At 39.7% G+C, this 14677-nt stretch overlaps 1 protein-coding gene across 12 annotated transcripts in view; it reads right to left on the bottom strand.

Moving 5' to 3' along the window:
- Positions 1-2202: 2202 nt before the first annotated feature.
- Positions 2203-14677, bottom strand: part of GJC1 (gap junction protein gamma 1) — a 31635-nt gene continuing 19160 nt past the window's right edge. For 5 of the 12 annotated variants that reach the window (XM_049701761.1, XM_004285966.3, XM_049701762.1 and 2 more), the window contains 2 exons: positions 5000-5075; positions 2203-3823 (listed from right to left, as the gene is read on the bottom strand). In XM_049701761.1, coding sequence (XP_049557718.1) covers positions 2613-3803 — 1191 coding nt within the window. In that variant the 5' untranslated portion in view covers positions 3804-3823; positions 5000-5075 and the 3' untranslated portion in view covers positions 2203-2612. Of the gene's footprint in view, positions 5076-8703; positions 14645-14677 lie in introns of those variants that run through there. The other 7 variants (XM_049701765.1, XM_033416921.2, XM_033416922.2 and 4 more) reach the window with 4 other exon arrangements.

Here is a 14677-nt window from a genome sequence, read left to right as displayed (position 1 = left end):
ACCAGGGAAGCCCTACAGAGCATGTCTTATACAGCAATTCAAAGGAATGATTTTGATAGGGAAAAAAAACCCTGCTGACAGGTGTTTTATACAAATACCTGCAAGTTCCAGAACAGTAACTGGAACGATATTTTATAGACCCAATGTAGACCCAATTAATGGGTTAACAAGCTAGACACTGATAGGGCCGTTTTCTTAATGTAAGTCCACGACATGTTGTTAGGGGAGAATGGCCTTGGCAAACTCATATGTTCAAAGGCTGAAAGAAATGGACTAAGAAAGCAGTGAGAGTTGGGAAATCTATGTCATAATTAGAACTTTAGTGAGAGAATAAAAATAGACCTTAACACATGTGAAGTGACCCAGAATATCTTTCTATGTACTTGAGGAAGTTGAAGAATTATCCAGACACAAAAGATAACATTCTCATCAGAACAAGCCCAGATGAAACACCAGAGGCCCTGTTTGTAGAAACTAAGTGGATGCTTCTGGCGCCGAATGTCTGCCTGGCATTTCTGCTTGACTCCTTCCCTCTCTCTCACTCAGATCCCCAACCCTTCCACTGGCAAAGCCACTCTGTTCTCCTTCAGGCTCTGAATATGGATGTGAATGTATGTGTATTTTTTCTGTCCTTCAATTAAGAAATATACATGAAGTTCTACTGACATAAGAATTATTGCTAGTTCTTTATCTTAGCTGGCCTGAAGTATTTAAAATCCTCCCTGTTTTAGAATAATTATTTGAAATTCCTTATTAAACACTTGGTTTCAAGGAAACTGTGCAGGTCTATTAATTATCAAGGATCCATACATGTAGAAATCATTTTCTGAAATTTCCCCTTCAGTCTCAAGGGAGTTTACCTTTTGCTTAAGTGTTTAGAGATCCTGAAGAACTTCTCTAGGCTAAAATTTACAGACTAAAAAAAGCAAAATAAAGGTAAATGCATGGTTAGAAGATAAGCTTAAATTTGCAACTGAGTGTCTTTTGCGGGGGGTGGAGGTGGGGGAGAAATGCAATGGACAGCAACAAAGAAAAAAAGAACTGCATACAGGACGCTGTTCTAAGAATAGAGAACTGACATTTAAAAATTAAGTCAAAAAAATAGCACTCTTGGAATTTCAAAGTTGGAGGTGGCTTGCAATAACTTTCTGTTGGAAGAGAGTGAGATACCCAAAATGAAAGCTCCCTGGTGAAGCAAACACCGCTCCCTTTAAATCTTTACCAAAAGCTCTTACTCAGAAGCTCATAAACTGTAAGACAAATGATGTGAACATGACAGGAGAGCAAAGTTCTCCAATGTTAGAGAAGGTTGAAAATGGCAGTAAAATACTACTGCAAATTACGAGTGTTATGTGAACATTAATGCTTGTCATTAACTAATAGATATGCCTATAGCAAATAAATACTGAAATTCTCTTTCGGTCTATTCACAGATAGAATCCCAGGTCTGACTGGTCTTCCAGGCAGAAACCTACATTGGCAGAAATATGTAAATTATAAAAGTTCCATGGTGAATTATAAAAAATAAGGAATTTGAATTTAGGCCTTCTGCCATATGCAGTTTAAGGTAGCTTTAATTTTTAGCCTAGAAGGGAATTTTCGTATTTTTACTGTTACCATATAAAAAAAATATCCAGCACTGGCTTCTTAAGAAACCAGAGAGGCAGGTGTTTGGATACAGGTTTAAGGCAAATCAAACAGGTCCACAACTAAACATCTTATCAGGGCTTATTTCCCAGGAGTGCCTTTGTTTTGTGACAGAGGAATCTTAGAACAGTTCTAGCCAGGGTCTCCACACTGCTACTGGATGAGGACAGCTTTGTGCACCAGCCTTTTGAAAGAATTAACATTATATACACACCATCAAAGCATACACTGGCAAGGCTTGATATTTAAAGGACTTCTGCAGTGAATCACTTTATCTTCTTTGAAAACACAAATAGGTTTTCAAAGACTAGATACAAATCTGGACACATGAATGAGATTCAAAGATTTCTCAAGTCAAAGAAAGATCTCAACCTCCCTCTACTATGGACTTTCTTTCCAAGACTGAGAACTGATTCATCCTCCTCCGGCTCCTTACATATCTGAAATCTTCCCTGCAACACGAGAGGCACTTTTATTAGGTATGTAGCATCTATTAAAACTTTAAATCCAGGGTAGAATTTGCTGAACAAAGTAATAACACTAGCCTAATAGGCATTACCTTAAGAATTATTTCCCCTTTAATATAAAAGTATAACTACAGTGGTCCAATATACAAATACAAAGAAAAGTTCTCATACTAAAAAAAAAAAGTACCATAATACTGTACATACAAAAACTGTTCAACAAGAATGATTTAAATATATCTGTTCTTTTCCAGATCTGGAAGACGCAAATGTAAAGTTCTGCAACTGTATTATTGCTGGAACATGTGTCCAGGAACACTGTGTTTCCCGTTCTTTCCCCCTGTCCCAGCCCCCACTTCAGAGTCCCCTGAGCTTGGATCATGAGCCAACAGCATCCCTGAAAATAACCAAAGCTGAATGTTTACTCAGTGGAAGTCGTTATTCCGTGAGCCGCTGCTTACCGTGAACTATGAAAAGCACAAGTTTTAAGCCCAGCCAAGGTTAAATCCAGACGGAGGTCTTCCCATCCCCCGATTTGCTACTAGCACTGCTTTTGTTGGACCCAGCCTTGGACCCCACTTTGGCTTTTTTGTCCCGGGGACCATGGGGGTTGTTTTGGTGACTGTAGGCCTGGATTGCCAGATCCAGGCGTTCCTGAGCCATTTTGATTTCCCTCTGCAGAGTCTCCAGGTCAGCTGGGAGGTTGTCCTCATGGCTGCCGTACTGTTGTTCCTGGGCGATGTTGGCCTTGTTTTGCTTGTAGGCAATCTTAGCGTTGGACAGTTCGGTGTACTGGATTTGATCTGGTTTGACGGCAATGTTATAGCCAGGGGGAGCAGATGGTGTGTTCCAAGTGAAAGGATAATTATAAGCACCCGGATCTTCCAGTTCCCTCCTTTTACTGTTTAGTGAGTCTCGAATTGTCCCAAATCCTAAATGAAGCATCTCCCAAATGTTAAGCAACAGGCAAAGGCCTGTGACACCATACATTATCAGAAGAAAGATGGTCTTTTCAGTGGGTCTGGAAATAAAGCAGTCTATCTTATGAGGGCAAGGAAGTCTGCTGCACACATAAAATGGGTGGACTTGGAAGCCATACAGGAAGTACTGCCCTATCAGAAAGCCCACCTCAAACACGGTCCTTGCCAGCAGCTGCAGCACGTAGATTTTCATGAGCCCGTCCTCCTGAATCCGGTGTCGGCCATCATGCTTAGGTTTAGATTGGTTCTGATCTTTATTTTCTTTTTCACTTTCTAATTCCATTTCTGGATACATCATGGGATCCTCTTCATGGTCCTCTTCTGTTTCTTCCAGGGCCCGGTGCTGTTTCCAACGCATTGCATAGGGTTTGCTCCGAGCGGCCTTCTTGTCTGCTTCACCGTGCTCCATTTTGGCAATCTTATGAATGGCGTAGCCCAGGTACATCACTGAGGGGGTGGCCACCAGGATGATCTGGAACACCCAGAAGCGCACGTGGGAGAGGGGTGCAAAGGCATCATAGCAGACGTTCTCGCAGCCTGGCTGCTCTGTGTTGCACACAAATTTGCTTTGCTCGTCGTAATAGATGGACTCTCCTCCTACAGCTGTAAGGACAATCCGGAAGACGATCAATACAGTGAGCCAGATCTTCCCCACGAACGTGGAGTGGTTGTGGATCTCCTCTAGCAGGCGAGTGAGGAAGCTCCAACTCATGGTGACTGAACTGGTTCACCCTGATAAAAATGAAAAAATACTAAAGGAAAATCAGCAAATATTAAAATCTTAATTTTTTCATTGATGATATCTCTAGTAAGTACTTCTCTACATACTTGAAATTTATCTTCAAGGCTCATACTATAATGACTGTTAGAATAAATAGCATCTCACTCTCTATACTACCATCAGGTAGGACCATTCACCTCAGTCTAAGAGCACTGGTTTGGGCCTACAGGGTCCTAGGAAGTCTGATTAGTTTTCGTGTCTTCCTTAGCTTAAAAGGTAAAATTATAGCTATCATTTGAGATATATATCTCAAAATATACTGGATTTTTTTTTTTTTTTTTTTTTGCGGTACGCGGGCCTCTCACTGCTGTGGCCTCTCCCGTTGCGGAGCACAGGCTCCGGACGCACAGGCTCAGCGGCCATGGCTCACGGGCCCAGCCGCTCCGCGGCATGTGGGATCTTCCCAGACCGGGGCACGAACCTGTGTCCCCTGCATCGGCAGGCGGACTCTCAACCACTGCGCCACCAGGGAAGCCCTATACTGGATTTTTTACATACAGTATTATTTCATAAGATCTTCGAACTTTGTGGAATATAGATAAGAAAATAGCACAGAAGTATGGTTATTTGGTCACAGTAAGACTGCCACTGAGAACATAATGGGGACACCCGGGCTGGATGGACTCCATTGTGAAGAGGTACCTTACCAGGAAAGTTAAATTTTGGACCTGGTGACAAAGTATTAAAAAAGAATTAAGGAGATAGTACAGCTGCAAATAACTGGCAAAGATCAAGAACTAAAATAAAAGACAGAAAGAAACAAGGAAGACACTCCTGAGCCAGGCTGCATCACAGAGATTCTAGCATTCTGTATGTTTCTGTATTTTGTTTACGGTAGAAGTTAAAAAATGCCTGTAGATTGAATTGTGAGGACATTAAAAATCCAATCAATAGACAAATCCACTTAAAACAGCATTTTGAAGGATAGTTTTATTCTGAGATTCTTAGATCTATGTCCAGAATCCAGGTAAAAACCATCAAATGAGATAATGTACGTAAAATCCCTAATACAACCCCTGCCACACAGCACACCTAGCTTTTCTCTTCTATCTTCCCTCTCTTGGTTTACTTCTGCAGATAATAGTTGATTATCAGCATCACCAAAGAAATCTAAATATACTTTTTACCTGTTATCCAGAATTTCTGTTATCCAAAATTTTCTAAGAGAAATGATGTTTTGCTTACAAGTTTTCCAGATTCCCTCTGGAAGGGAAAAAGAAAAAAGAAGGTCATAAGTTTCCTCCCACAGAAAACAATAAATCACTAGAACGCCATTTTCAGGGAGAAACAGTTTTCTATGTACCATAGGAATCAATCAGCATGAGATGGAAACAGGCTTGAGTTTGAATATCACTGTTCTCTCCTCCTATACGTGGTAGGAGAAACTACCTAACAGTGACTCAAAGAGTCTTAGGTCACTGTAGTCTAAGAAAATATGACAGGAAGATGAGTCATTGGTGAAAATCTGAAGCAGATGAACTCTGGCACCTATAGGAAAAAGCCAAAGTAGAAAATTTCACCAAATTTAAACTGGGTCACTAAAGGCCTTGCAAAAATCTTCACCCTGTGTGCTCTATTCCTGTTCTATTCTCTGGAGCAGCCAATACCTCTCCCAATGGGATCTGAGCAGCCAACTAGGAGCGAGCTGTTTAGTTTAAACACCCAACAGCTGGCTCTCAGTCACTGGGACACCCATATCCACAGAAGGTGATTTACAGACTCAACTGCTCACAGAAGGAAAACACCTGCATCTGTATTGTGATTAAAAACTATATATATAGGACAAATTATTGCTCATTATCAAGTTCTGCAAACTATGGAATAGCTATGGCCAAGAGTCATCCACACTTACTATCATTTAATTTAATAAATGAATGTAAAACAATCCCTGAGTGTTCCAAGTTATTATGTGTTCAAAATAACTTAATAAAAAAGATACATGAAAAAAACTCAGAACAGTTCCCAAAAGGTCAATGAAGAAGAAGAAAAGTTCAGGCATCTGCATAACATGCGAGTACGAAGATTCACATACAGAATCCAACCACACAAAGATCTCACCATAGGACTTCAAGTACAACTCTTATTTCCAGCCCTGATGTCCAACTGAGCTCACCACTTCTCTCACTGCATACACAAGTTATAAAACCACACCACAAGAAGTAAATAATATGCAGTCTTTAAATGGTGATGTAAGCCAGATTTCCAACACAGAACTCAATAATGATTCACGTCCACAAGTCCAGATTCACATTTTCCCAAACGCCATATATATCTAAAGCATTTCCCTTAAAGCCTGAAATTCTATTTGTTCCAATAAGCCAAAATCATGAAAGTGCAATTGTTAATTAGTTAGGAAGCTCATCCTCTACACTGCCGTCCATACCGAAAACAAATGGGTACCTTTTTAATAATTATTGCTATGAAATAATTTCTCAACAGTTCAGGGGGAAATTAGTGACAAACCCTTCAAAGCTTATAAGTTATAAAGCAGCCACTTAAACACATCCAGAAATACACACTGCATACTGGTTAAGCTGTAGGCCTAGACAATGATGAACCCTTAGAGCCTGGTTTTCCGTGGATACTTATAAGTGCCACAGCACCCTATACCTGAACCCTGAGTATAAATGATGTGTAAGGTAATGTAGCTTCAGCATCTCATAAAATGGGTGACGGGTGATTTTCTTTCTAAAATAACCATGGGCTTCCTAATCAAATGGCAGCATCACCACTATGGATCTACTGAGCTGTCAGTAGGTTTTTCTTTGATACTCTTCCCTTTCCAAATCCCTTTCTTCTCCTTGTAAGCATTAAGAGAAAGGCTTAAGTATCAGAGTAGACTCCTCCAATTTGGGGGGTGGGGTGGAAAGGGGAAGAGGGAGAGAGGGTGTGAGAGAGGAGAAAAAACTGAATGAGTAGAATGGTGGGTTCTGGAATTGACATTTCTAAGCAAAAACGTGTCACTGCCAAGTGTGGTCTTGCTGTGTTCTTGCTCCACTAAAATTCCCTTTTCTCAGAAACATTTTTTCGCTCTCCTACCAGAAGCCTAAGATTCAGAACACGGTCTTCTCTGACTTCCCTGTTTCAGCACACAGACTTGGTTATAGAGTAGGGAGTGAAGCATGCAAAATTAACCTGTGAACAGCTCTCGTGAAAAAAATAAAAATCATTTCCATACTCTATGAATGGAAAATATGGGAGCATGTGATGAGTGGTGGTGAGAGGTGGGGGGATGCCAAACACCTAAATATTTTTTGCCAATTAGGAAAGCCAACTGATTTAAATGTATTTTGACACTTAATGTCTTCTTGAATATATTCCTTTATACTTTGGTTGAATTTATCTATAGACAAATTCTAGGAAGTGCTATTATCAGGACACAAGAAATGTAAGTCTGCGTGGTTTTTGCTCTGTACTGGCATTTGACTTTCTAAAAAGGTCTTAGCAGTTTACAATGCCTGGCAATGAATGAGTACAATTTTACCTCAACCTCATCAGCACTGTCTGTTATGCTACTTTGCTAGGTATAAAATGGTATTTCAAAATTATGTCAATTTGTATGTTTTTAATACAGCAGGATACCCTTCCCCTATATTCCTCCTTCTTTGTGAACTATTCTATCCTTTTGCCCATTTATCTGCAGAATGTATTCTTAATACAGTACAGAAATCAATCATTTGACATTTAATAGGATTCTCAATTCTCTCTCCACCCCCCAACATACTGAAGAAAATCATGTTTGCTTTTATAACATTTACTGGACAGAAATCAAATGTGCTATTTTTAGTCTGTTTTCCAAATAACTTTCAAATCTACCTTGTCTTACACTAGAAAATAGAATTTAAAAAATTACTTGGTATCAACACGGTAATAAAGTAAGTAATCCCCTCCCAAATTATTTAGATTTGAAGAGTTTTCTATCAGCTACATCCTAACAGGATCAAGTCAAAGTTTACTGTATGTCTAAAACTCAGGATCTTTGAAGATTAAATATAAAAGCTCATTATTTGGATTATCTCTGGAGGTGGATTATATGATTAGATCTATTTTAAAGATGAAGAAATGAGGTCCAGAAAGTTTATAAAATTTGCCCGAGATCATCCAGGTATTAAGAGGTGAAACTAGAATCTGAAGTCAGCCAGTCTTGTTCTAGTCTCAGCTTTTAACTACTAGTAAAGAATTACATTCCAGATGAGGTGGAACTATGTACAGGCCCCATGTGAATAAAGAGGAGGGCACCTCGCCCCAATCTTTGGAATCGGAATTAAACTAAATAATAAACTCACAAAGATTAAAGGTGGGGGGTTAGTTCTGCTGCCAAAAGAAAGTGGAAAAAAAAAAATCAAAGGGGGAAATTTCAGGGTTTAAGATCTTACACATAGAATGAATTGAAAGTTAAAACAAAACAAAACCCCCCAAAACAAACAACAACAAAACATAAAACCCAAAAAGAACTCCAAGGTTGTTTCTTGGCAGTTGGAAGGGAAGAATAAACTAGAAAAATGGTATCTTCAACAAAAATGTTTTTTTTCACTAAGAAGGATAACTTCTTTGGGCATTGAGAAAAGTGACACAGAAGGTGGTAAATTTAGTTCAGGGGTGAAAATGCTTGTAAAAGGGTAGATACAAAGATGGTATACATATGAAGTGCTCAGAGCTGTGCCTGGTCTCAAGGCAAGCACCATTATTACCATTACTACCAGTGTTGCTGCAACTTTTTGTCTTACCACCTCAACTGTACTGGGAGCCCCTAGATGTTAGACACATCTTTTATCTCTGCTTCCCTAGCATCTAGCCCGATGATTGGCCATTTTTTAAAAAAATCAATTACCTTATTTATTTATTTTTGCCTGTGTTGGGTCTTCATTGCTGCACGCAGGCTTTCTCTAGTTGCCGTGAGCCGGGGCTACTCTTCATTGCGGTGCGCGGGCTTCTCATTGAAGTGGCTTCTCTAGTTGCGGAGCACAGGCTCTAGGCGCACGGGCTTCAGTAGTTGTGGCACGTGGGCTCAGTAGTTGTGGTTCACGGGCTTAGTTGCTCCGCAGCATGTGGGATCTTCTTGGACCAGGGCTTGAACCCGAGTCCCCTGCATTGGCAGGGGGATTCTTAACCACTGTGCCACCAGAGAAGTCCCTGATTGGCCATTTTAAGTGCTAAATAAACATTTGACAAACAAATGAATAAATGCATTCCTATCAGATTTGCCTTACATTTTTCACTGCAATCTCTTCTCTCTCTCTATTTTTTTTCCTCCTAGATTCCCACTGCATCAGCCTGTCCAAAAATGGAATAAGCAGCCTCATGAAGCAGTGAACCCTGGTATAAATGCAGCAGGGAGGGTAAAGGGATATAAAGGGAGGTGTCTGTACTTCACTGAAATCTATAAAATGTGACACCAATGATGGCAATACATTATGTATGTACAGTGTAATACCTAAAACAACCACTAAAAAAGCACACAGAGGGACTTCCCTGGTGGTGCAGTGGTTAAGAATCTGCCTGTCAATGCAGGGGATATGGGTTCAAGCCCTGATTGGGGAAGACCCCACATGCCACAGAGCAACTAAGCCCATGCACCACGACTACTGAGCCTGCGCTCTAGAGCCCACGAGCCACAACTACTGAAGCCCACGTGCCACAACTACTGAAGCCCACATGCCTAGAGCCCGTGCCGTGCAACAAGAGAAGCCACCGCACCACAACGAAGAGTAGCCCCCGCTCGCCACAACTACAGAAAGCCCGCGCGCAGCAACGAAGACCCAATGCAGCCAAAAATAAATAAATAAATTTAAAAAAAGAAAAGAAAAGAATAACCATACCTAGTGTTGGTGAGGATGCGGAGAAACTGGTACTCTCATACAAGTAGGAATGTAAAATAGTATAATCACTTTGGAAAATAGTCTGGCAGTTTCTTAGAAGTTAAACATATACCAACTATATGATCCAGCCATTCTGCTCCTAGGCAAGAAGTGAAACCGTATGTCTATAAAATGACTTGCACATAAATGTTCACAACAATTTTATCTGTAATAGGCAAAACCTGGAAACAACACAAATGCCCATCAGCAGGTTGATGAGTAAATTGTGGTACACTCATACAGTGGTATACTACTCAGCAGTAAACTATTGATACGCATAGCATGGAGGAATCTCAAAATAATTAGACCAAATGAAAGAAGTCAGGCAAAAAAAAGGCACACACTGTATGATTCCATTTATATAAAATTCTAGAAAATGCAAACTAATCTATAATGACATAAAGCACGTCAGTGGTTGCCTATGGATGAGTTGGGGGTGGGAGGCAATGAGGGACTGGCCAGCCTGATACCAAACTCTCGTGGCTATTATTTTTCAGTTTCTACTTCTGTCTTACTTTTCCTTTTCCAAACTTCTAAATACATATCCTGATTTTTGTCCTATCTTATTAGCCTCCTTTTCAGTGCTCTTTGCTGGTTCTTCCACCAGAATCCAAGCTGGAAATGATGTCCCACTTTGCTCCAACATCTCCCTGAAACTTCAGACTTGAAATTCATCTGCTACTCAACATCTTCTCTTGGATGTCTAATAGGCACGTGAAATTTAACATAACCCAAACCAATCCTCCCATCCTCCAAAGAGCTACTCTTACTCTGTCTGCAGTTTTCCCAAACTCAGTAAGTAGTTTCACCATTCATGCAGTTTTTTAGGCCAAAACCTTCAAGGCAACCTCACTCCTTTTTCTCACTCCATAGGCAAACTATACCAGCAAATCCTGTCAGTTCTATCTTCAGAATATACCCACAATCCAACCACTTCTTTCCACCTCCACTGCCATCAACTCTGATCCAAGCCCCCTTCAACTCTAACCAAGATTATTGTAAAAGCAAGAGTCTTCTAATTGGTCCCCTAGCTTATGCTCTTATGCCTCTCAAATCTCTTCTCCAAAAAGCAACCAGAGTAAAGCTTTTAGAAAGTAAGTCAGATCATGTCCCTCTTCTGCTCAAAACTCTCTCAGAACAAAACCCGAAGTCTTTACTATAGTCTACAAGGCCCTTTATCATACAGCTACGAGCACACTTCCAGTCTCATCACCTTCCATTCTCCCTCTTGCTCATTCCGATTTAGGGATATCTACATCCTCACTATTCCTCTGATCATACCAATCATGCCATACTTTTGCCTCAAGATTTCTGTACTTGCTATTTTCACTGCTTTGAACTTTTTTATTTCATAGATATTAGCAGAACACTCTCTCATTTCATTCAAGTCTGCTCAAAAGTCATCTCCTTAACTTTCCTCAGACCACTTTCCTAAAATAACATCTGTCATTCTCTAGCCCCTTTAATTTTCTTTATAGCACTTAACCCTCACATAATTTTTATTTTACAATTTTACTGTTTATAGAATATAAGCTCCCTGAAGGCAGGATTTTGTTCTTTTATCCCCAATATCTAAAACCCCACAGCCTGACAAATGGTAGTAGGTTCTCAATAAATATCTGTTCAATAAATTAATTCAAACATTTAAAAAAAAATGCTCCTGATGTATTAACGGAAAAATATAGGATACGGAACAGAATTATCCCAATTTTGGAAAATTTATGCATTAAAAAATCCTAGAAGAAAAACAAAAATGTAAAAAAAACCCCACCAAAACCTGAAAGGTTATATACAATACCCACTACTTTCTCCCTGCTTCAGCCTGTTTCCTGCATCTCTACTAGAATTCCCTCTCTAAAATGGATCTGTGTTACTCCTTTGCTGAAAAACCACTAATGGAGGTGGCTCCTCAAACCAGTGGGGCAAAGACGGACTTTTTAAAGTATTAGAATAAAACATAGTTGATATCTGTTATAACCCTGGATATAAGAAGAAAAGATGAATCTGAGTACAAAAACTAAAAAGTGTCTCCGTGGTTAAAAGAAAAAACAACCTAAGCAATACTGAAAAACAATGGGAACTTGCCTGGTGGCGCAGTGGTTAAGAATCCGCTTGCCAATGCAGGGGACACAGGTTCAATCCCTGGTCCAGGAAGATCCCACATGCCACAGAGCAACTAAGCCCGCGAGCCAGAACTACTGAGTTCGCAAGCCACAACTACTGAAGCCTGTGTGCCTACAGACTGTGCTCCGCAACGAAGAGTAGCCCCCGCTCGCTGCAACTAGAGACAGCCCATGCACAGCAATGAAGACCCAATGCAGCAAAAAATAAACAAAAATTAAAAGAAAAACAATGAACTGGGGAAAAAGGTTTCAGTAACTCTTTTATAAGCAAAGAGCTAATTTCTAATATATAAAGAGTTCAAAACATACATTCTACAGAAAGAAAAACACAAATTCCGCTTTATAAATGCACAACGTGGATGAACCTTGAAAACATAATGCTAAGTTAAAGAAGTCAGACACAAAAGCCACCTATTGTATGATTCCATTTATATGAAATGTCCAGAATAGGCAAATCAGTAGAGACAGATTAGTGGTTGTCAGGGGCTATGGGAAATGGACTGTGACTGTTAATGGATACTGGGTATCTTTGGGGGATAATGAAAATGTTTGGAATTAGACAGTGGTGGTGGTTACACAACCTTGTGAGTATACTAAAACCACTGAACTGTACACTTTAAAAGGACAAATTTTAGCACATGTAAATTATATCTCAATAATAAACTACTCTAAGATACAATTCTTCTCCTATGACACTGGCAAAAATCCAAAAGTTGGAGAGGCTATGGAAAAACAGACATTCTCACATATCACTGATGGGAGTGGTACAACCTCTGGTAGCAATTTGATAATATCTAACAAAGTCACAAATGCATCTATATCCTTTGACCCAGTCATCTCACTTTTGGGAATGATCAAACTATAACACTGTTTTTATATAACTCAAATGTCCACTGTCAAGGCAATGGTTAAATGCACTATGGTCTATTTACACAACAGGATACCACGTGGCTGTAAAAAATAATGAGGAATGCTCTCCTTGTATAGAAAGATATTTAAGGGCTTCCCTGGTGGCGCAGTGGTTAAGAATCCGCCTGCCAATGCAGAGGACACGGGTTCGAGCCCTGGTCCAGGAAGATGCCACAGAGCAACTAAGCCCATGTGCCACAACTACTGAAACCCGTGCACCTAGAGCCCGTGCTCCGCAACCAGAGAAGCCACTGCAATGAGAAGCCCACGTACCTCAACAAAGAGTAGCCCCCCCTTGCCACAACTAGAGAAAGCCCGCGCACAGCAACGAAGACCCAACGCAGCCAAAAATTAATTTAAAAGATATTCAAAACATTTAATTAATGAAAACAGCAAGGAAGTGTATATATGTATATGCCTTTTACATAAGGAGAAAAAATATCAATCTGTGTTTTTGCTTATATTTCTACAAAGAAACACAAGGATACATTTTTTAAAAAAACGAATAAAAGTGGGGGAGGAGACTAAGGAGGATGGGGTAGGATCAAGACTTTGATTATTAATCTACTTAATTAACTTATTTGGCTGTGCCAGGTCTTAGTTGTGGCACTCGGGATCTAGTTCCCTGACAAGGCACCGAACATGGGCCCCCTGCACTGGGAGCACAAGACTTAACCAATGGACCATCAGGGAAGTCCCTGATTATATTAATATCTTTTTACATTGTCTTATTTTTTTAACCAAATGAAAAAGTTGCCTTTTTAAAGAAAACACTGCTAAAAGCATTCCATGCCCTACAGAATAAAGTCTGCTTGAGATTTTAAAGAAATCCTTTTGCAAACTTTTTGAAGTTAAAAAAAACTTACATATTTTTCAGAAATTAAATGTTTTATAAAAAGATCATCTTTGTAGTGAATTCCTTGGAGGTCCAGTGGTTAGGACTCAGCGCTTTCACTGCCAAGGGTGCAGGTTCAGTCCCCGGTCGGGGAACTAAGATCCTGCAAGCTGCGCTGCACACCCAAATTAAAAAGAGCTCATCTTAATTTCTGTTTAACCCCAAATTTAAATACCACCTGTACATTTCTCATCAGCTTACACTATACATTTTCACATATGCATTTGTTGTTTCCCTCCATTAAACCCACTTCCCTTGGACATCCTCACAGTTTACTCCCTCACTTCAATTTATGCTTCCCTTCAGATGTCACCTCCTGTGGTGAGGACTTCCCTGACCACTTTCCTACGATAACATTCTTCCATCACTCTCTACACCCTTACCCTGCCTTTTTCCTTCAGAGCACTCAACACTACCTAAAACACTTTTTATTTGTTAATCTCTTCATTATCTGTCACCCCAATAGATAAACAAGGACTTTGTTCTTGTATCCCTGGCACTTAGAACAACTATTAACTGAGTGGTTTAATAAATTTGAATCTCTGCTCACTGATTTTCCTCTGCTTTATATGGTCTTTCCACAATTTCCTATTTGGAAAAATTTTTATCATTTAGGTTCTAGCTCAAAGGTCACTTCAAGTTTTCTTGACCTCCTCGCTTAATCTCCTCAGAAAGTCCATAATAATTTTTCATTCCACAAATAATCAGGACTTAATCTATTAAACTGAGGTTAGTACTATCCGTTTCTTCTGCTGGAATATAAGTTCCTTGAGGGGAAAGTCCATGTTTTTTAAAATTCTCTGAGCCCTCAGGATACAAAAATAACTCAATAAGTGTGTGCTATATTTAACAGAAGATCTAAATGAATTTATAGGAGGTAGAAAATATAAAATATGTTCACTAATACAATCATTTCAGGGCAGAATACAAGGAATGGTATAGAAGTACAAAATGTGAAAATACTCAGAGAAGGAAAAGAGACAATTCCTACAAACTAAGAAGTATAAGCTGTCAATTATA

This window comes from Orcinus orca, chromosome 19 (assembly GCF_937001465.1).
Source record: "Orcinus orca chromosome 19, mOrcOrc1.1, whole genome shotgun sequence".
NCBI lineage: Eukaryota > Metazoa > Chordata > Mammalia > Artiodactyla > Delphinidae > Orcinus > Orcinus orca.
This window is presented reverse-complemented; position numbering and strand designations above follow the sequence as displayed.